The sequence below is a fragment of the Castor canadensis genome, chromosome 11, assembly GCF_047511655.1.
Source record: "Castor canadensis chromosome 11, mCasCan1.hap1v2, whole genome shotgun sequence".
Lineage (NCBI taxonomy): Eukaryota > Metazoa > Chordata > Mammalia > Rodentia > Castoridae > Castor > Castor canadensis.
The window spans coordinates 35,346,496-35,367,445 of NC_133396.1; the positions used below are offsets into that span (position 1 = coordinate 35,346,496).

The following is a 20,950-nucleotide window of genomic DNA, read 5'->3' on the forward strand; positions in this document are numbered from 1 at the left end:
TTTTAATTTATTTTGAAAACTTTTTTAAAATTTCTCACTAGTAGATTATCAGATTATTTTCTATAGAGTCAATTCTGTAGAAAAGACAGCAGCACTTAAGAGTCATTTCATTGATATATCACTTCCTACCATAGAATGTGAATTAATTATTTTGTATTATGCTTTTCTTAGTGCTTTTTTCTTATTAGATGAGAATCTACTCAAGCTTTATTTAGGAATATTCAAAAGATATTTTAATAGATATTTAAGCAATAGTATAAGAGAGATTATAAAGTGTAAGTATAAGGGATTCCAGTGGGAAAACTTGAATGACTTGTTCAGATCCAGGATGAAAATACAGAATTCCTGAATCAAAACCACTGTTGAAATTCTGTAGTCATTTATTTCCCTGTAACTTTTTCCTACTAACTGAAGAATTGTGAAATTCTTTCACTGTATATGTTTTTAATGTTCTTTTCAAGGAGAGATGAAAAGTCAAATGCTAAAGAAATAAAGAAAACATCTCTTCATGGTAAAATTACAAACAAAAGTATGTGTCTTTCCATTAGTGGCTAACTTTTTTTTTTTTTTGCTGGCACTGCCATTATGTTTTTATCAAATTTTTTGTTTGAAAAAAATAACTGTATTTGTAAAAAGAAAGTACATACATTGATAAAAGCAATTAAAATTAAAGATTATGTATTGAAAGCAAATAGTCTGATTTTATATAGTCTTCTGGAATCCTGCAATGCTGTTATATTTTTAATTGATCTTTCCTTCTAAGCTTGAACCGTGTAAAAATAATTTAATGAACTTTAGAGTTTGGAATTTTTCATTGCCCTTAAGTGAACAAGCATTTTATTTTTAGTATTAGTGATATAAATACTTGTGATTTTTCTTGACCTAATTCTGCCTCTGAATGCTTACCTCTTGGGCATACTCCAGCATTGTTTTTTCTTGTTCCCAAGCCCTCAGAGTAATTTGGTATTGTAATGAGGGTCAATTACAAAGTCACCATAGGTGTCTATGTTTACTGTGGCTGAATTACCAAAGCCAAAATGATAAATAGATAACTTGACAGTTTGAGTGAAAAGAGTTTAAAGTGTGATAACGCTTCAATTGACAGACTCCCCTCAGGGTTATGTTACACTGCTAAAATGGATGAGCTTTTCTGGTTTTGCTATCAGCCTGTACAGGGCTGTCATTCTGAGTACCCTTTAAGTGTAAACTTTCTGATTTTTTGGCTTGATTTGAAGGCACATGTGTTTTTGTTCACTGTTTCTTTTATTAAAGTGCCCTTGTACTGGAAAAGTACGCACTTGTCTTTTAAAAGTTAATTTTTGTTTCAATTAAGAGAAGTGTTTTGAACTAGAGTCAGAAATGACAATTCTTAAAAAAAAAAAAAGAGATATAAAGTAAATGTTTTTTATTAAAATGAGATTTAATAGTTCAGAGTAATAGATTCTGAGCACTCCCAGTGATTGTTTCATACAAAGATAAGCTTTCAGAATTGCATGGAAGATGTTTGGAATGGAGAAATGGTGAACATCATATTACTAAAGCGGGCTGTATCAGACTCAGCATGAAAGGTAATTAGTACATTTCCACCTGTCTTGGGATTCTAGAATTGCAGAATTTTAGAATGGGAAGGAACTGCAGAGATGATTCAGTCAGTGAATCAGACAAAATCTTAAAAGGCTTCTGGTTCAACTACTCTTTTGATGCTTTGTCACATGAGAAAAATGGGCCCCGAAGTATGCCCAGTCAGACACGCAATTAGCAAGAAAAGACGAACTAAGTTGTCCAATTCCCCATTCCACTGTTACTTTGATTACATTAAAAACAAAAATGTAACATTAAATTATGGGGAAGTTAACAGTATGTAGGATTAAAAAAAGTAGTAGATGTTAGACAAAGTAAATGAGAGTAGTATAAAAAATGAACTTAATAAGTATAATTAGGTGAGCCCTTTCTTCCTAATTATTTTTATTACTTTGGAGAAGCAGCAGATAGTCTCTCTGCACATAGCTGAATGCAAAGCTTTAGGAGAACTAATCTGTAGCTGTTCACATCTTAACTTTTGGTTTGCTGACATTTTGTATAAGTTATTAACCTTTTATGGCTTCGTTTCTAGCAAATTCTAGGTATATTGGTGTATATAATGTTTGTATGTTTTGAAAACACAGATTTTTCTTTTGGATAATTCATAGAAAAAATAGAGATACATACACATATACATTTTACTTATTAAGGATAAACCAAGAAGGATAAGTATTTTTACTTCAAAATCAGATTTAATTTTTTATTGATACACGGAATTAATAAAATAAAAATGACCCATTGTTCCATCACTTAATTAATTTTGGAGACCCTTTCTCCAAAAACAAAAAGTAATCTATGTACATGGTTAGAAGATTAAAATCTTAAAATGAAGAGAGAAATTCTGTCTTTCTAGCTCTTCTGTCCTTTGAACCCTTCAAGGAAACTACTGTGAAGTTTTATGTGTATTTTGTGAGAACATTTGGAAACTACACTTTGTATAGTTTATGTGTATTTATTCTTTAGAAAGCTAGATTACGTGAATTTAGTCACTTTGTACATATTCAATACCTATTTTTCTCACTGAATGTCTTGAGAGAGCCTGACACATCAGCACATGAAGGAGTATAGCGTTTGTATGAATCTACCATAATTTATCTAACACCTATGCTGTGGGTAGTAGACATTAGGTTTATTTCGAGTTTTTTGACTGTTAAACATTGCATGTATACATATTCCCATTAAGGATAAAAATTAAAATTTTGAGTTTTTGAGAAATTGCCCATGCACTTCTGCTAGAAGTTTATATTTCTACTAAAGGTGTGTGTTTATACTTCAAATTTTGAACATTTTGTTTATTTAGTTTTTATTTATTTGTTTAGTTTTGCTGTGTAGCTCAGATTGGCCTGGAACACTCTATCCTCCTGCCTCAGCCTCCCCTGTGCTAGGATTACAGGTATGCACTGCTACATCTGCCTAATTTTACATGAAAGGGTATATGAGACACTGTTACTAGGAAGGGTTTTAACAAACATTTTTTATCAATGCTTGTAATAAAAAGTTTACTTCTAATAATAAAATGGTTAAGGATGTTAATAGGTAATGTGAAAGATAAATAGAAATTACTGGTGAGCCCCTTTAGGATGTTCATACAAAATAAGGTTAAAACCTTGCTAGAATTGGGTGTAGTGGCACACACCTGTCATCTCAGCTATGTGGGGAGCATAAACAGGAGGATTGTGGTCCAGGCCAGCCTGGGTAAAAACTGAGACCCTATCCCTAAAATAACTAAAGCAAAAAGGGTGTGGCTCAAGTAGTATAACACCTGCCTAGCAAGCACATGACCCTGAGTTCAAATCTCATTCAGCAAAAACAAAGACCTTGCTAGAAACTGTAAAAATGCAAATCAAAGCAAGATTCTTAGTTTTTTTCCTTTAGCATAGGCAAAAGTAAGAAAAGATAGTATTGGTGGGCACGGTGGTGCTTGCCTATAATCCTAGCACTCAGGAGTCTAAGGCAGGAGGATCTTGAGTTTGAGTCCATCCTGAATTGCATAGTGAGACCCTTTCTCAAAAAATGTGTATGCATGCATGTATGTATGTATGTATGTGTGTGTGTGTGTGTATATATATAATATATATATATATATTATATATGTATGTATGTATGTATGTACTTAGTGTTTCTGAGGATGTGGGAATGGGTAATATTAAATGGTATACACTTTCTGGAAGTTAATTTGGTGATGTGTTTTCAAGAAACTTAAAAATACTTCATAGTCTCTGATCCCATATGCCATTTCTAAAAATGTAAATACTTAGAAATGGTTTAGCCAAGGGCCTGTAGATGTTCACTGCAGTATGATTTGTGAAGCAGAAATTATTAACAGTCTAAATGCTCAGTAAGAAGGAAACTGGATTATCAACTATGGCACATTAATTCAGTGTACATATATGAGCAACAGTGAAAAAAATGCTTTATGATAAGAGATTTTCCTGATATATGTTTAATAAAATAGGCAGAGGAAAATAAATGAATCCAGTAAAATGTTTGTTTGTTGTGGCTAGATTGTTAATCCTTAGCGCCTGAGGAAAAATTATTAAAATAGTATTTTAATATTGGGCACACTGTATCCTTACATACATATGTATAGAAGAAATAGCAATGAAATACATCAACATGGTAATGGTACATTCTTTGTATAATGGAATTATAATTTAGGTTGCTTTTGGTTCTGTTGTCTTTTCTGAATTTTTTTGTGATGATCTCTGTTCCCCCCCCTCCCCAAGATACTGTAATTTACCTTCCTTTTCTTTCCTTTCTCCTCCCTCCCTTCCAGGTTACATTTGAATACTTTGACATGACCCAAAGTTGAAAAGCTAGAAGAGGGTTAACAGAGAAAAAACTTTTCCACCCCTGTGCCTACGTCACTTAGTTCTCATCCTTAAAAGCAGCCAGTGACGCCATTGCTTTGATTATTCTTCCTGAAATATTTTATGCATAATATCACTTTAATCAGAACACAGCCATAGCAAATATAATTAAAAATATTTTTCTCAAGTTAATTTGGGGTATCTGGAGCTCTCTTTGATTTAGAGCCAACCCTACTTTTGTTTCTTTAAAATGATTGTGTTTGTAGCAGGGTGTGGTAGCCTGTGCCTGAAGTCCTAGCTGCTCAGGAGGATGAGGCAGGAAGACATTTGGGTGCCATAGTTGGGAGCAAGCTGAGCAACATAATGATACTTCATGTCTTAGGGGAAAAAAGGTTGTGATTATAAGCATGGTATAATTTGTTACCTTTGTACAATACTAGCTTCTGACTTTAATAATGTTTCTGTAACTGAGATAAACTTGTATTATCCCTTTTTCTCCAGCATTGGTTAACATTTCAGTTATGCATATTTATTTTTAGGGGAGATCCTGCTATTTTTATCATGGTGTTCATAAAATTAGTGATCAACACACATTTCAGACTCTTCAAGGAATGTGCAAAGCCTGGGATATAGAAGAACTTGTCAGCCTAGGAAAAAAACTAAAGGCTTGTCCATATTACACAGCTCGTGAACTGTTAGATGATGCCGATATAATATTTTGTCCCTACAACTATCTTCTAGATGCACAAATAAGGGAAAGTGTGAGTATATATGTAAAAATTAGAACTTTGTTTTGTACTTAGATAGAAGTGATGAATAAATATAAAAGCTTTTAGATGTTTTACTTTCTTTTTTGCTTTTTGTTGAATTACTGTTAAGTAAATTTACATGAATGTTAGAGTATTGTTAATGTATTCTCCAATATATTGAAGATATATTCAAAGCTGAATTTTAGGCCTAGACATTTTAATTTCCAGAATAATAAAATTTAAGGACATAGTAATTGAAGTGGGATTATAGCATCGTTTCTCAACCTTGTCAATGATATTTTGGGCTGCATAATTTCTTTTTTGTAGTGGACTGTCTTGCGGACTGTAGGATATATATTAGCATCGCTGGTTTTAGCTACTAGATGCAAGTAGCTTACTCAAAGTTGTGATCATCAAAAATATCTCCAAAAGCCCAGTACAGTGGCTCACATGTGTAATCTCAGCTAATTTCAGAGACAAAGATCACAAGGATTGTAGTTCAAGGTCAGTCTGGATAAAAAGTTAGTGAGAACCCCCTTTCAACCAATAAGCTGGATGCAGTGGCATACTCATTATGGGAAGGGGTATAAATAGAATCGTGGTCCAGGCCTGCCCTAGAAAAAAATAGGAGACTATATAAAAAAAATAACTAAAAGGGACTGGAGGTGTGGCTCCAAGCACGAAGCCCTCAGTTCAGATCCCAGTGTCTCAAAATGAAAGCAAAAAGGGGTAGAGGTGGGCTCAAATGATAGAATGCTTGCTTAACAAGCACAAGACCCTGAGTTCAAACCCCAGTATTGCTAGAAAAGAAAAAAAAAAGTTATTCTCATTCATGAATAGTTCAAAAGAATTATTTAAAAACATTTCTCTGAGAAAACTGTTTTGAAGAACTTACCTTGGGAGAATATACAAAGCTATGAAAATTATGCTTTGTTAGTTTCTGAGAAATTAATTTCAGATTTTGTTTACCTGGTTCTGAGAGACATCCAGTTGTTACAGCATAAAACAAAAAGTAACTAACTTGATATAATCTTTATTCCTTTCTTTAGGTCTGACTTTGAAATTCTTATTAGCTTTCTTTTTATTTTTAAGTTCAGAATTACTAGGCATTATGTTTACTGTCCTTAATACTGTCTATGTCTTATTTGTTGCCTCTTAAATGGCACCTTCCCTGTAAACTATTGTATGTATCAGTGCTAGGTTAGTCTTCCTAATATTGTCTTTATTACATCCTTCTCTACTTAAAAATCTGTTGACCTCTTTGCTCTAGATAAAGTCCGTATTTCTTCAGTTTATATTCAAGATGCTTAATAGTATGACATAGATCTGCCTCTTCAGACTTATACTAAAATTCCCAACTTCAACCCTACAAAAATTATATTGTAGTCCTTTCTAGATACTATATCTTTACTTTTAATTATACCTCTATATTCTTTTTTGTCCTCATTTTTAAAACCTCAATCTATTTTCTGCTGTCCCACAGTTCTTTTCAGTCATTTTCAGTGCTGTGCATGTTACTACTTTTTAAAAATAACTCATTCACAGTTTCTTGTGACATTTCCTTGTTACGACTCTTTCATCTGCAAGTGACACAACCCAACTTAAATAGAACTTGAGAAAAAATACATTACTGGCTTTATTCTCAGGCAAGCTCTTTCCTTGTGGGAACAAGGATGAATGACCATAAGCAGCTAGCTAATCTAGAGAAAAGAACATGACCTCATTAATCCCTTCAAATTACTCTGGTTGGCTTAGCTTCAGTGTCATGTCCATTCCTGCACCTGACCCCAGTCACTGTAACCACAGAGGGGTAGAATATTTAATTTACCTGATGAGCTTTGGTTGTGGGTTTTATCAGTGTTATAAGAGTGGTGACGTCCCTTGATTTACAGCATCACATAGGAGTTTGGGAAGAGCAATACTCAAGGTGAAGGGTTGCAGGGCACACTTAAACCAAATAGTTATGTACTGTACTTCATTATGTCAGTATTGAGGGAATTATTTAAATCTTGCATTGCTATTTTACTTTTAAAGATTTGTATTCTGTTTTAAAATTCATGGGATTTTATATCCTGTATAGCCAGCAATATCTTGATCCCTGCTCACTTAATTCATGTTTTTTCATTGATAGTTTTGCAAATTGTTTTGAAAGTAAAAAGTATCAAACTCTATAATATAGAACTGATACGTGGTTGGCCTTGCTGTTTCAAGAATATTATTTAAGGCCTAGAATCAGTTGTGTATATAATTGCATGAGCAATATTGGCCCATAGTTTAAATTTTTAAATGAAATTTTTGCTTGCTGGTATTAAATTTTGCTGAATGTTTTATAGGAAAATTCTTTTGTCTTATAGATGGATATAAATCTGAAAGAACAGGTTGTCATTTTAGATGAAGCTCATAACATTGAAGACTGTGCTCGGGAATCGGCAAGTTACAGTGTAACAGAAGTTCAGCTTCGGTTTGCTCGAGATGAGCTAGATAGTTTGGTCAGCAATAATATAAGGAAGAAAGACCATGAACCTCTGCGGGCTGTGTGCTACAGTCTCATTAAGTAAGATTATTTGTCAGTGTATTTATGTTGCCTTTGGGTTGTTCCTTGCCAGTTAAAGTTTTTAAAAATGCCTCATGGAAGCTGTTGTCTTATTCAAAATACTATAATGGAGATAATTGACTTTTAAAAATTAATAATTGTGAATCTTTCTCCTAATTTAGCAGGATAATTTAACAGCCCCGTAGAATGCATGTAGGACATTGAGCAGAAACTGAACATGGTTTTATTTGAAATACTTTACCATTTTGGGTTGTGACTGTATGTATTGCTTTATCCTCCAATTTGAGTAGGATTCTAGTTTGATGGATTTTAATTAATGAAAATTCGGTACTTTACAATAATAGATATAGTACTAATTTTATTAAATTTTACATTAGATAATATGTCTTTTATTAGACCAAGTTGTTGATTTAGAATCTTGTTATCTTAGGGAAAAAAAACTTTTCCTGACTATACATCTCATTCGGTCTATTGTGGAATTTTTCTAATTGTGTACTTTTTAAAAATTAGAATGTTAGACAGTCTAGTGGTTTGAACATAAAATCTATACAAATTTATAGAGTAAAATCCTCCTCATCCCATCCACTAACAGCTTAGTTCCTATTCTCCTGAACATTATCATTCAGGCCCTATTTATGTATGAGCTAATATAGATATATTGCCTTAGCCCTCATTGTTTTCACTTTTATATTAAATAAAAATGAATGGAAAAATTTTTTTCCATTTCATTTCACCGTATAATTTGGAGTTCTTTCCAGTTCATGACCTAGGAAGCTTTCTTCTTCTTTCTTTTTTTTTATTCTTCTTGTTGGTAACATAAACATAAAAGGGTTAGAGGTGTGGCTTAAATGATAGAGTGCCTGCTTAGCAAGTGTGATGCCCTGAATTTAAACCCCAACACCATCAAAAAAAAAAGATAAATGGAAAAGTGTTTTTAAATTTTTTATTAGTATAATATTAATTCCCGATTAGATGAATAATTGGCAAAGATTTTTCTTCCATTCTGAGATCTGTCTCTTTACTCTGATAATTGTTTCTTTTGATGTGCAAAAGTCGTGTGTGTGTGTGTGTGTGTTTGTCTGTCTGTATGGGGCTTGTTTTACAGATGCTCTACCACTTTAGCCATGTCCCCAGCACATGCAGAAGCTTTTTAATCTGATGCTGTCTCATTTGTCCATTTTTGCTCTTTATTTCCTGAGCTGCTAGAGTCCTATTCAGAAAGTCCTTGCAAATGACTGTATTTTCAAGTGTTTTCCTATTTCCCTCTGGTAGGTTTGAAGTTTCAGGTCTTATATTAAGGTCTTGATCCATTTTGAATTTATTTTGTACGGGGTGTGGAATAGGGATCTAGTTTTAGGGATCTTCTCCATGTGGCCATCCAGTTTTCCCAACACCGTTTGTTGAAGAGGCCATCTTTGCTGAGAATCAGATGGCTGTACTTGTGGGGGCTTATTTTGGGTCCTTTATTCTATTCCATTGGTCTCCTTGTCAGTTTATGTGCCAATACCATGCTGTTACTGTGACTCTGTAATATAACTTGAAGTCAGGTATTGTGATACCTTCCACAGTGCTCATTTTGCTCAGGATTGGTTTACATATTCTGAGTTTTTTGTGGTTCCGTATGGAGTTTTAGATTGTTTTTTTCTATTTCTGTGAAGAATGTCAATGAGGATTGTATTGAATCTATAGATTGTGTTAGATTATATAGCCATTTTCACAACATAAATTTGACTGAACTATGAATATGGGAAGTCTTTTCATCTTCTAATGTCTTCGCTTTCTTTCTTCAATGTTTTATAGTTTTCATTGTAGAGGTCTTTTACCTCCTTAATTAATTTTATATGTGAGTATTTTTATTTGAGGCTGTGGTACATGGACCTGTTTTCCTGATTTCTCTCTCAGCTTGCTTATTGTTGGTATATAGAAAAGCTACTAATTTTTGTATGTTGATTTATGTAGGTTTATCAGTTCTAAGAGTTTTCTGGTGGAATCTTTTGGTCTTTTAAGTATAGGATCATGTGATCTGCAAATAGGGATAATGACTTCTTTCTTTGTCTCTTTTTTTTCCTCTTTCTTTGTCTTACTGTTTTGAGAAAGAATTCAAGCACTTGAGTGGGGAGAGTAGACACCTTTGTTTTGTTCCTGATGTTAGAGGAAATGATTGCAGTTGTTTTGTTTGTTTAGTATGGTGTTGGCTATAGGTTTGTCACATAAATAGCCTTTATTATTCCTAGTTGTTTCAGGTCTTTATCATGAAGGGATGTTGAATTTTGTCAAAGGCTTTTTTGGCATCTATTATGATCATGTAATTTTGGGTTTTGATTATATTTCTGTGCTGTATTAGGTTTATTGATTTGTGTATGTTGAACAATGAAACCAACTTGATCATGATATATCATTTTTTGATGTCTTGTTCAATTTGTTTTGCAAATATTTTGTTTAGAATTTTACATCTATGTTCATCAAGGAACTTGGTCTATAGTGTTCATTTTTTTGTTGTGCCCGCATCTGGTTCTGGTATTAGGGTAAAACCGTCTTCGTAGAATGAGTTTGGTAATGTTCCTTCCTTTTCTATTTTGTGGAATAGTTTGAGGAGCATTGCTGTTAGTTTGTCTTTAAAGGTCTGTTAGAATTTGGCAGTCTTGAAAATACCCAACACAAAAAAAAAGGGAGGGGGCTGCAGAGTGACCGTAATAGCAAACGTGAGGCCCAGTGTTCAAACCCCAGTTTCACCAAAAGAAAGAAAGACAAAGAAGGGAGGAAGGAAGAAAAGAATGGTGGAAATTCTATGATTTCTCATCAGGTTCATCTAGTCTTGGGTTCTTCTTTGTTGGGAGACTCTTTATTACTGCTTCAATATTAAATTGCTCATTATAGCCGTTTTAAGTTGTTTATATCCTCTTGTATAAATTTTGGTAGGACATATGTGTCTAGAAATTTATCTGTTGTAATATTGCCTTTTTTGTTTGTTTTTTGGAGGTATTAGGGTTTGAACTCAGAGCTTTGCACTTGCTAGGCAGGTACTCTACAATTTCAGCCACACTTCCAGCCCAGTTAAGTTGGATCTTCTCTCTTTTTGGACAGTTTGGCTAAGTGTTTGTCAGTTTGTTTATCTTTTCAAAGAACCAACTCTTTGTTTCATTGATAATTTTTTTTTGGCAGTACTGGAGTTTGAACTCAGAGGCTTGCACTTACCAGGTAGATGCTCTACCACATGAGCCACACCTTCAGCCCTTTTTGCTTTGGCTATTTTTGTATAGGATCTGATATTTATGCCCAGGCCTGGATTGTGATCCTCCTGTTTGTGCGTCCCCCATAGCTGAGATAACAGGTGTGTGCTTCTGTGCCCAACTTTTATTGATTGAGATGGTGTCTTGTGAGTTTTTTGTCAGGCTGTCCTCAAGCTACAATCCCTCTAATCTCTTCCTCCCAAGTAGCTAGGATTCTTTATATTGTTCTTTTGGTCTCCATTTCATTAATTTTTGCCCTAATCTTCATTATTTCTTTCTGCCTACTAATTTTGGGTTTCTTTTGTTTTTCTTAAGAGCTTGAGCTGCTTCTTTAAGTTATATGATTCTAGGAATTTTTACATTTCCTCTCTAATTTCTCCAATGAGCCATTCTGATCATTCAAAACTGTATTGTTCAATCTCCATTTATGTAGTTTCTCTCGTTACTGATGTCTAATTTTCTTCCATTAGTGTCTGATAAAATTCATAAAGCTATTTCATTTTTCTGGTATTTGTTAAGACTTGCTTTATGTCTTAAAATGTGATTTATTTATTTATTGGTGGTACTGGGGTTTGAACTCAGGGCCTCATGTTTGCTAGGCAGGTGTTCTACCACTTGAACCACTCTGTCAGCCCTTTTTTGTGTTGGGTACTTTTGAGATAGTCTTGAATTTTTTTTTTTTTGGTCAGAGTGGCCTAAGACCGTGATCCTCCTAATCTCTGCCTCCTGAGTAGCTACAATTACAGGTGTGAGCAACTAGTTCCTTCCTGTGATCTATTTCAAGAGAGTTCCATGGGTTGCTGAGAATAATGTGTATTCTGCAGCTGTTGGATGGAATATTTTGTAGATGTCTGATAACATCCATTTCCTCTGTGTTGCAGCTTAATTCTGAAGTTTCTTTGCTGAGTTGTTTTTTTGGTCTGGATGATCTATTGATGACAGTAGTTTATTGAAGTCTCCCACTACTAATGTGTCTGGGTATCTGTCTATTTATGTCCAATAGTGTTTGTTTTATGAAGTTGAGTACACCAGTGTTTGGTGCATATAAATTTATAATTGTTATAAATTGTAGCAATTTCAATGGGTTGTTCCCTGTATTAATATGTAGTTTCCATCTTTAACTGTTCTATTTTTGGCTTAAGTCTACTTTGAAAGATATCACTCTATCTACTCCTGCTTGCTTTCAGCTTGTACTTACTTGGTATATCATTTTCCATACTTTTCACTTTCAACCTGTATGTGTCTTTGCCAGTGAGGTGTGCAACAGTAAATGAATATTTTTTAAAAATCCATTCAGCTGGTCTGTGCCCTGCGATTGCAGCATCAGACCCCTAGCTGCGTGTTCTCTAATCCAATTCAACTCAGTTCTAACACTGTCTACCTGGAATAGCATCAAATTTCACAGGTTTAGTTGAGATCCCACAAGTTGAGAGTTCAGTCCCAAGACTGTCATTCCCTCAACTTTTGATGCCAGTTGCAAGCCTTAGGTTATGTTACCTGTGTTTCTGCCTGACCTGCTATAAATTATTTCTACAATGCCTTGCTTAGGTTTGGATAACTTGCTTGAGCAGTTCACAGAACTCAAGGAAACATTTATGTTTGCCAGTCTATTATAAACGATTTTACAGAGGTACAGATGAAGAGATGCATAGGTATGGGAGAAAGTATATGATACTTCTCTCCCTGGGTGCACCACCCTCTTCAAGCCTCCCAGGGTTCTCTGAACCCTACCCTTTGGGTTTTTGTGAAAACTTCATTGCATATGCATGGTTATTAAAATCATGTCAACTCAGCTTTCAGCCCTTCTCCCTCCCCAGAACTTGGGGAGTTGGACTGAAAGACTTACCTCTTTAATCCAATTTGATCTTTCCGGTGAGTAGGCCCCATCATTCAGCATATTAGCTTATAAAAAGACAAGGATTTTATGGATTGTATGCCAGAAATCAAATGTTTATTTCACAGTCTCATCGGAATTGCTTCCAGTCTTTTGCTAGTATATTGCTGTCATGAATAACTTTGAATCTCTGCCATTTCATATGTATGCAAAGTATGTCTATAGAAAAATTCCTATAGAATTGGAACTGTTGCGTCAAAGATTAGATCTATTTGTAATTTTGATGATTATTGTTAAATTTTAAATTGTAAGTAGGTGAGTAGGGACCTAATACATGCTTTTACCAGCAGTATTTGAGAGTATGAAAGGTTTTTTTTCCTAGTTTGCTGGGTGAAAAAGTGGTATCCTAAGGTAGTTTTCATTTACAGCTCTCTCAGTATGAATGAAATGGCTCTTAAAGAGTTTCATTAGTATCATCTACTCATTGACATCTCTGTCCTTTGCTTGTTATGGTGCTTTTCCTTAATGATATATAGAAGAAAATTCTCTCCCCCCTTCATTTTGCCATCCTGTTGTGTCTTGTTATAGAATTTTACCATTTTTATTCCACAGCATAGTTCTTTGAGTTGTCCATCGTTGCTAATTTTTTCATTACATTCGTTCATCATCCTTCCTAGTAATGTTGATATTTACTTGTTTTGTTTTTGGCGGTACTGGGGTTTGAACTCAGGGCTTCATGCTTGCTAGGCCAGCGTTCTACCACTTGAGCCACTCCACCAGCCCTTGATGTCTACTTAATTCTAATTGTTCTTGTCAAGGTCACCAGTGATCTCTCTGTTGCCAGATCCAAAGGTTATTTTTCTATTTTCTTAACCTCTTGGCTATTGTTGGTAGACATCTCTTGGATGTCTGGATTTCCTCCTTTTCATTGTCCAGTCTTCTCAATTCTGTTTTATGCCTAAATGTTGGAATGCCTCAGGACTTGGTCCTGGGACCTAGTTTTCTCCCTTTCTCCTTTCTTCTCTCTTTCACTTTCTCCCTTGCTCAGGGCCTCCCACTTGCTGTCAGGCATTCTGCCATTTGGGTCATGCCACCAAACCTTTTTTGCTTTATTTTTCAGGTAGTGTCTTGCACTTTCATCCAGGACCATAATGATCCTCCTACCCCCGGTCTTTGCATAGCTAAAATCACTGGTGTGCACCACCATGCCCAGCTTGTTGGTTAAGATGGGATCTTTCTAACTTTTTGCCCCCACTGGCCTCAAATTGCAATCCTCCTGACTTCTGCTTCCTAAGTGGCTGCAATTATAGGCATGAGCTGGCATGTCAGGCTCTGGGACCTAATTTGTTTTTTAGCTCCACATTCAGGGAAAACTAAGTTATATAACTTAGTATCATATCGTAGAGTAATAATCTATAGTTCTCTGAGCCCTGAATTTATGTCTCTAGCCCCATCTTCTCTCCCTGGATTGTGACTCTCATATTTCCAACTACCTGCTTTATATCTGTTTGGCTATCAGATAAACATTTCCACTTTAAAACAAATTCCTTCCCTTTCCTTACTTATTGTCCACTCCCTCCCCCATCTTTCCCATCTAAGGAAATAAAGCCTACTAATTCATCAAATAAAAAATCTAAATATTATTCTTGATTACTGCCTCACCTCATCCAGTTCACCAGTAAGTCTTATATATGTCACCTGTACTATGTGGCAGAAACCTATCCTTTTTTTTTTTTCCTTCACTCTGTGTCTATCATCTTAGTATCATTCCTCAACAAGAATACTGTAACAGCTTTCTAACAAGTCTCTGCTTTCACTCTTCTCTTTCTCTTATAATCCATTGTGGTTTGGAAGTTGGCATCATCTATGTGTGTGTCTGTGTGTGTGTGTGTGTGTGTGTGTGTGTGACTAGGGTTTGAACTCAGGGCTTCATGCTTGCAAAGTAGGCAGTCTGTTGCTTGAGCCACGCCTCTAGTCATTTTACTCAGTTATTTTTGAGATAGGGTCTTGAGAACTATTCACCCAGGCTGACCTGGAACTATGACCCTCCTTATCTTAGCCTCCCAAGTATTTAAAACTCTCTATTTAGATCCTTCCATTGAACTTTGAGTAGAATCTGTATTTCTTATCCTGGCTCAAAATGATCTGATTTCTCTTTATCGCTCTGACATTGTTCATACCATGACCCATTTTGCCCATTGTGATAGCCACATTGCTTTTTTTTCAAGTACTTGAAGCACAATTTGTTAACTACCTCAGAATCTTTGCAGTAGCTATTCCTTCTGCTTGTAATACACTTTTTTTTCCTGATCTTATCTAAATACTTTTTGCATTCAGTTTAGCTAGAATGACATAGACATTCAAATTAAAGTAGCAATTAGATAGTGTAATCTAGATTAATATAAATCTAACTTATTTTCATTATATGTATATCACTACCTGAGATTTACTTATTTATATATGTTTCTGTGTTTATTACTGTCTCCCTTAAATAAACTGTAATATCCATGAGAATAAAGACCTTGCTTACTTTATATACTGCTATAATTTCTACTTAGAACAACCTCTGACACAAAGTGACGACATAGTCAAAACAGTTACTGAACATATGAGGGTATGTGTGTGTATATATTATAATGAGTGTTTATATATTTTCAAATAATCCAGTTTTTTAAAATATGCAGTCTATTATTTATCACATCATTTTGTATTTCCTTTTATATATGCATTTGGGGTAAGCACCTAATCCCTGACTCTCAGTTGGAGAGACATTAGTTAAGTAAGCAGCAAAAACACAACTGGGAAATCACATGCTTATATTTTTTGGCGGTACTTGAGTTTGAACTCAGGGCCTTGCACATGCTTGCCAGGACCATTCCCCTAGCCTTCCTGCATGTTTCTTTCTCAATAAACACTGTTTATATATATATGTATATCTATATGTATATATAACTATGTATATATGTTTATATATATGTATAGGTACAATTATGTATACATATATATGTTTATTTTACCATATGAAAATTCATTTTTAAAAGTGTCTTAATTCATATTTCTATCCCAAGAGCTTCAAGGAATGCAGATGAATGTATGACAATAACAATTCTCTTGTTCTGTTGAAATAATGCACCTAAGGCTAAAATTTGGTTGACAGAATTTTTAAATTTATTCTAGTTGGTTAGAAGAAAATTCTGAACACCTTGTAGAAAGGGACTATGAATCATCTTATAAAATATGGAGTGGAAATGAAATGCTTTTAAATTTATACAAAATGGGCATCACTACTGCTACTTTTCCTATTTTGCAGGTAAGATTCTTTTCCTCCACCCTGAAATTTTAGTCAGTCAGAAGTGATTTAGTAGTGAGTAAATCCATAAAATAATAATAATTATTATATATTATTATATAATAAAACTAAATAATACAAAATTTTTAAAAATTAGCAATTTAGTTGTTTAAAATTTTTATTATCTAAATCTGATAATCTTTAAGTGATGGCCTGAATATATTATGGTTGGAAAAAATATCATTATTTATTTTTAAAGAAATATAACATTAAAGGGATTTATTGCTTTGTTCACAGCTAAAAAGAGTCAATATTTTTAGGTCGTAAATTAATTTTGTTAAATACAAAAGTTAAAATTTTGGAACATAAAAAGAGAAGAAAGATCTCAGCCTCCCAAGTAGCTAGGATTCCAGACATGGCACCCAGCAAGAATATATTTTTGTACTTATTTATCTAAACTAGTAAGACTTTGTTTTTGAGAGTGGTTTTAGATTTAGAGAAAAACTGAACAGAAAATTCACAATTCTCAGTATTTCCACCCCCGGCTATACATATATGTGTGCACACACACTTGCATGCACTTGTGTGTGCACACACACAAAACACATGCCCATAGTTTTTTCTATTACTGACAATAGTATAATATAGTATATTTATTATAATTGGTGAATTAATATTTATACCTTATTATCAGTTAAAGTCCATAATTTAGGATTCACTCTGTATTATATAGTTCAACTAGGTTTTGCCTAGTAATCCACCATTATGTTATCATTCAGAATATATTCTGTGTGCTGAAAATCATGTGTTTATACATCCACCACACCATACCATATTCTGCCAAAACCCTGGCGACCCCTGATTTCTTTCTGATTCCAGTATTGCCCTTTCCAGAATGCTACATAGTTGCAATGACACCATATGTAGTTTTGTCAGTCTGGCTTCTTTCACATAGCAGTATGTGATTAAGGTTTCTCCATGTCCCCTCATCCCCTGTGCTGGTGATCGAACCCAGAGCCTTGCACATCCTTTGAGTTTTCATGACTTTGTTCCTTTCCAAATACAACTTTGTCTTGATTACCATAACTTTATAGTAAGGCTTGAAGTTGGGTAGTGTCACTTCTCTGAAGGTTCTTCAGTACTTTGTTAACCATTCTAGAGTTTTCTTTTGTCCATAAAGACTTTAGAATCAGTTTGCTAATATTTACAAACTAACTTGCTGGGATTTTGTTTGAGATTGCATTGAGTCTGTAGATCAAGTTGGAAAGAACTGACATCTTAACAATATTACATCTTCCACTTTTTTGATTTTCTTTCATCAGTAAGTTTTCCCCCCAGCACTATCTAAGTATAATTGGCACATAAAAGTTGTGTATATTTAAGGTATACAGTAATAGAGCATGACGTTTTTTACATTATACATGTAAATGATAACATGTTTTCAGTTTCAGACTTATTTCACATAGCATAATGTCTTCCCGTTTCAACGGGAATTTGTCACAAGTAGCAGGATTCCCTTCTTTTTTAAGACTGGATAATGTAGTATATATATTTTTAGTCCTCATTTTCTTCATTCCAGTCATCACTCACTATGCTCTCATTTTCTCTTATGGCAGGAATTGCAGGCTTAGGGACTCTGTCTTAGCCCTGAGCTGTACTTCCTTGGGGCAGGGATGACAAGGATAATACCAGACTATTCATCTTACCTTCTTCAATGCATCTATTCTTGGATTTATTGCATGTACTGTTTCCTTGACTCATTTAAATTTTGCTTATTGAGTTTGGGGTCTGGCTCAGTGGCAGGGTGATTTGCCTTAGCATTTCTGAGGGCCTGGATTTGGTCCTCGTCACTTCAAAAAACAATAATAAATTTTGCTTATCATGTAGTCATATTATTCTCATCAGAGTTATTTCCTGGATATAACCCAGACATCAGTTCTTTTAAGACCCTAGGAGAAATCATTTATTACCTTTTTATTTAGTTCATTACTTTCTGAAGGGTAGTAAATAGTATCCTAATTTCCTAAAGAAATAATGAGTCTCCTAAGTGTGTAACTCATTATTAAGGTATCTTTGAGGAGAATTTAGTTAATATGGGAATCCAAAATATAATGTTGGGTTAGGTGAGTGATAGAGCACCTCTCTAACATGTGTGAGGCACTGGGTTTAATCCCAGCAACACTTGACACACACACAAATAATAATAATGATAGTAATAAAATAAAAACAAAAGTATATTGTTAGCACTGTGTACTAATAATGTATACCTAAAATTTCAATGCATGTTTCCTTTGGAATTCATTATACTTTAGACAAGTTTTTCCTTCTTGCCTTATCGTCCCCCTCATGCTTAGTATGGTAATTTCTTACAGGGACATTTTTCTGCTGTTCTCCAAAAAGAAGAAAAAGTCACCCCAATTCATGGTAAAGAAGAGACAAGAGAAGTACCTATTATTAGTGCTTCAACTCAGATAATGCTCAAAGGACTTTTTATGGTGCTTGACTACCTTTTTAGGCAAAATAGTAGGTAAGTAGAGATATCTGGTCTATAATGCCCTAATTGATGCTACTGTATACTAATTTGTAATAATTTTAAAGCCAGGCATGGTAGCACACATCTGTAACCCCAACAACTTGGGAAGTGGAGGCAGGAGGATCACAAGTTGGAATCTAGATCTGGCGAAAGGTAGTGAGACTGTCTCAAAAACAGAATACAAACAAAAGGGCCTGGAATGCTTAAGTGCTTGAGGCCCTGAGTTCAATCCCCAGTACTGCAGAAAACAGAAGGAGAATGAGAAGCAAGTGTTATAGATACTATATTTGCTCTTATTGGTACAAACTCAGATCAATTGAAATTAGTTTTATTTATTACAGAAAATGAATTTTGAAATCAGTAAGTAAATACAATTAATTAATTTATCTTTAAATTTAGGGTCCTCCAGTCCTAAAATTAAGCATCTACATTTTCTTTTAAATATAATTTGGATATGTGTCTACCAGTATCAAAGTCACTTTCCTGTACAGTCTGAAGTGTTTATTTAATGAATTGTGAAAAAGGAACTCCTACTTTATCACTTGTCAAGTTATAGTACCACCTACTTCCAGGATTTTTTAAAGTGTTTCTTTAATTGTTTCAAAATATACATAAAACTTGCCAATTTAACTGTTTTTAGGTATACAGTTCAGTGCCACAAGGTACACTCACATGTGTAGTCATCACACTGTTCACTTCAGAAATTTTTCATCATTATGAGCAGGAATGATACCTATGATAATTATTCCCTCAACTTCCTCACTACAATTCCTAGAACCTCTATTCTACCTTTATCTTATGAATTTGCTCTTTCTAGGAATTTCTTGTAAGAGCAGTCATTCCATATTTATCCTTTTGTATCTGGCTTATTTCACATCACTTAGGTAATGTTTTTAGAGTTCATCTATATACAGCATATATCAGAATTTCATTTCTTTTTTATGATTGAATAATACTGTTTGGTTATGATGGCTCACCCCTGTAATCCTACCTACTTAAGAGGTGGAGATCATGAAGGTCATGATTTGAGGCAGCACTGGTAAAAAGTTCAGGAAATCTCATCTTGACCAATAGCTGGGTGTAGAGGCATGCACCTTCTGTCATTTCAGCTACAAGGGAAGCATAAATATGTGGATCATGCTTCAGGTGGGCCTGGGCAAAAGGAGAGGCCCTATCTCAAAACTAACTAAAGCAAAAAGCACTGGAGGTGTGGCTCAAGTGGTAGAGCACCTGCCTAGCAAACATAAGACCCTGAGTTCAAATACCAGAACTTTCCTCCTCTCCCCCAACCCCTGCAAAAAAACAACAACAAAAAAAGCAACCAACCCTTTGTAGTGTATACCACATTTTGTTAATTCATTTTTATGTTGTTGGGCATTTGAGTTCTTTTCTACCTTTTGCCTATTACAGATACTGCTATTGTGAACATTGGTGTACTGTTTAAATTCTTCTTTCAGTTCTTCGGGCTGCACACACATCTGGCAGTGGAATTGCAAGAGGTGGTAATTTAGCTTTTGAAGGAACTGCCATAGTGTTTTCCACAGCAGCTGCACCATTTTAATTCCCGTTAGCTGTGCATGAAGGTTTCTGATTTCTCTACATCCTTGCTAAGGCTTTTTATTTTGTGTGTTTTTTTCCTTTGTGTAATAGCCATCCATGCTAATGGTTATCAAGTAACTTGTGGCTGTTAAGCAATATCTTCTTGTTTTTTTTGTTTTTATTTCCTTAATGAGTGAAGATGTTGAGATAGATCTTCTATGGAAAAGTATCTATTTAAGTCTTTTGCCCATTTTTTAATTGGGTTTTTTTTTCCTTTTGCTGAATTGTAGTAGTTTTTCATATAATTTGAATATTAATCCTGTATCAGATATGTGCTTTATAGACATTTCCAACTATTCTGTGAGTTGTCTTTTCACTTTTTTTTTTTTTTGGCTGTCCTGGGGATTGAACCCAGAACCTCATGCATGCTAGGCAAGGGTTCTACCTCTTGAGCCACACCCCCAGCCCTTTTGTTTGTATTTTTCTTTGAACATTCCATCCTCCTGCCTCCACCTCCAGAATACCTGGAATTACAGGCATGTACATCCTGGCTCAGAAAACTTTAATTATTGAGATCTATTTACTTTTTTGTTAATGTTGCTTGTACTTTTAGGGTCATATGCAAGAAGTCATGGCCAAATCCGATGTCATAGAGTTTCCCCTTTTTTTCTTTTAGAATTTTATAGCTTTTGGTTCCTAGCATTTTTATAAAATTCCCTCCACAGTTGAGTCCCTGACTTGTACTTTGAGATCTAAATTCTCTAGGGGTGAAATTAACAATGAAATATTATAATGAGGACATAGTCTAGAATACCACATTTTATTCTTGGT

At 34.5% G+C, this 20,950-nt stretch overlaps 1 protein-coding gene across 6 annotated transcripts in view; it reads left to right on the plus strand.

Annotated features, from left to right (window-relative positions):
• Brip1 (BRCA1 interacting DNA helicase 1) overlaps positions 1-20,950 on the plus strand; it is a 135,810-nt gene that overhangs the window by 32,466 nt on the left and 82,394 nt on the right. For all 6 annotated transcript variants that reach the window (XM_074046231.1, XM_074046235.1, XM_074046232.1 and 3 more), the window contains 4 exons: positions 4,931-5,152; positions 7,495-7,694; positions 15,936-16,068; positions 18,420-18,574. In XM_074046231.1, coding sequence (XP_073902332.1) covers positions 4,931-5,152; positions 7,495-7,694; positions 15,936-16,068; positions 18,420-18,574 — 710 coding nt within the window. The remainder of the gene's footprint in view (positions 1-4,930; positions 5,153-7,494; positions 7,695-15,935; positions 16,069-18,419; positions 18,575-20,950) is intronic.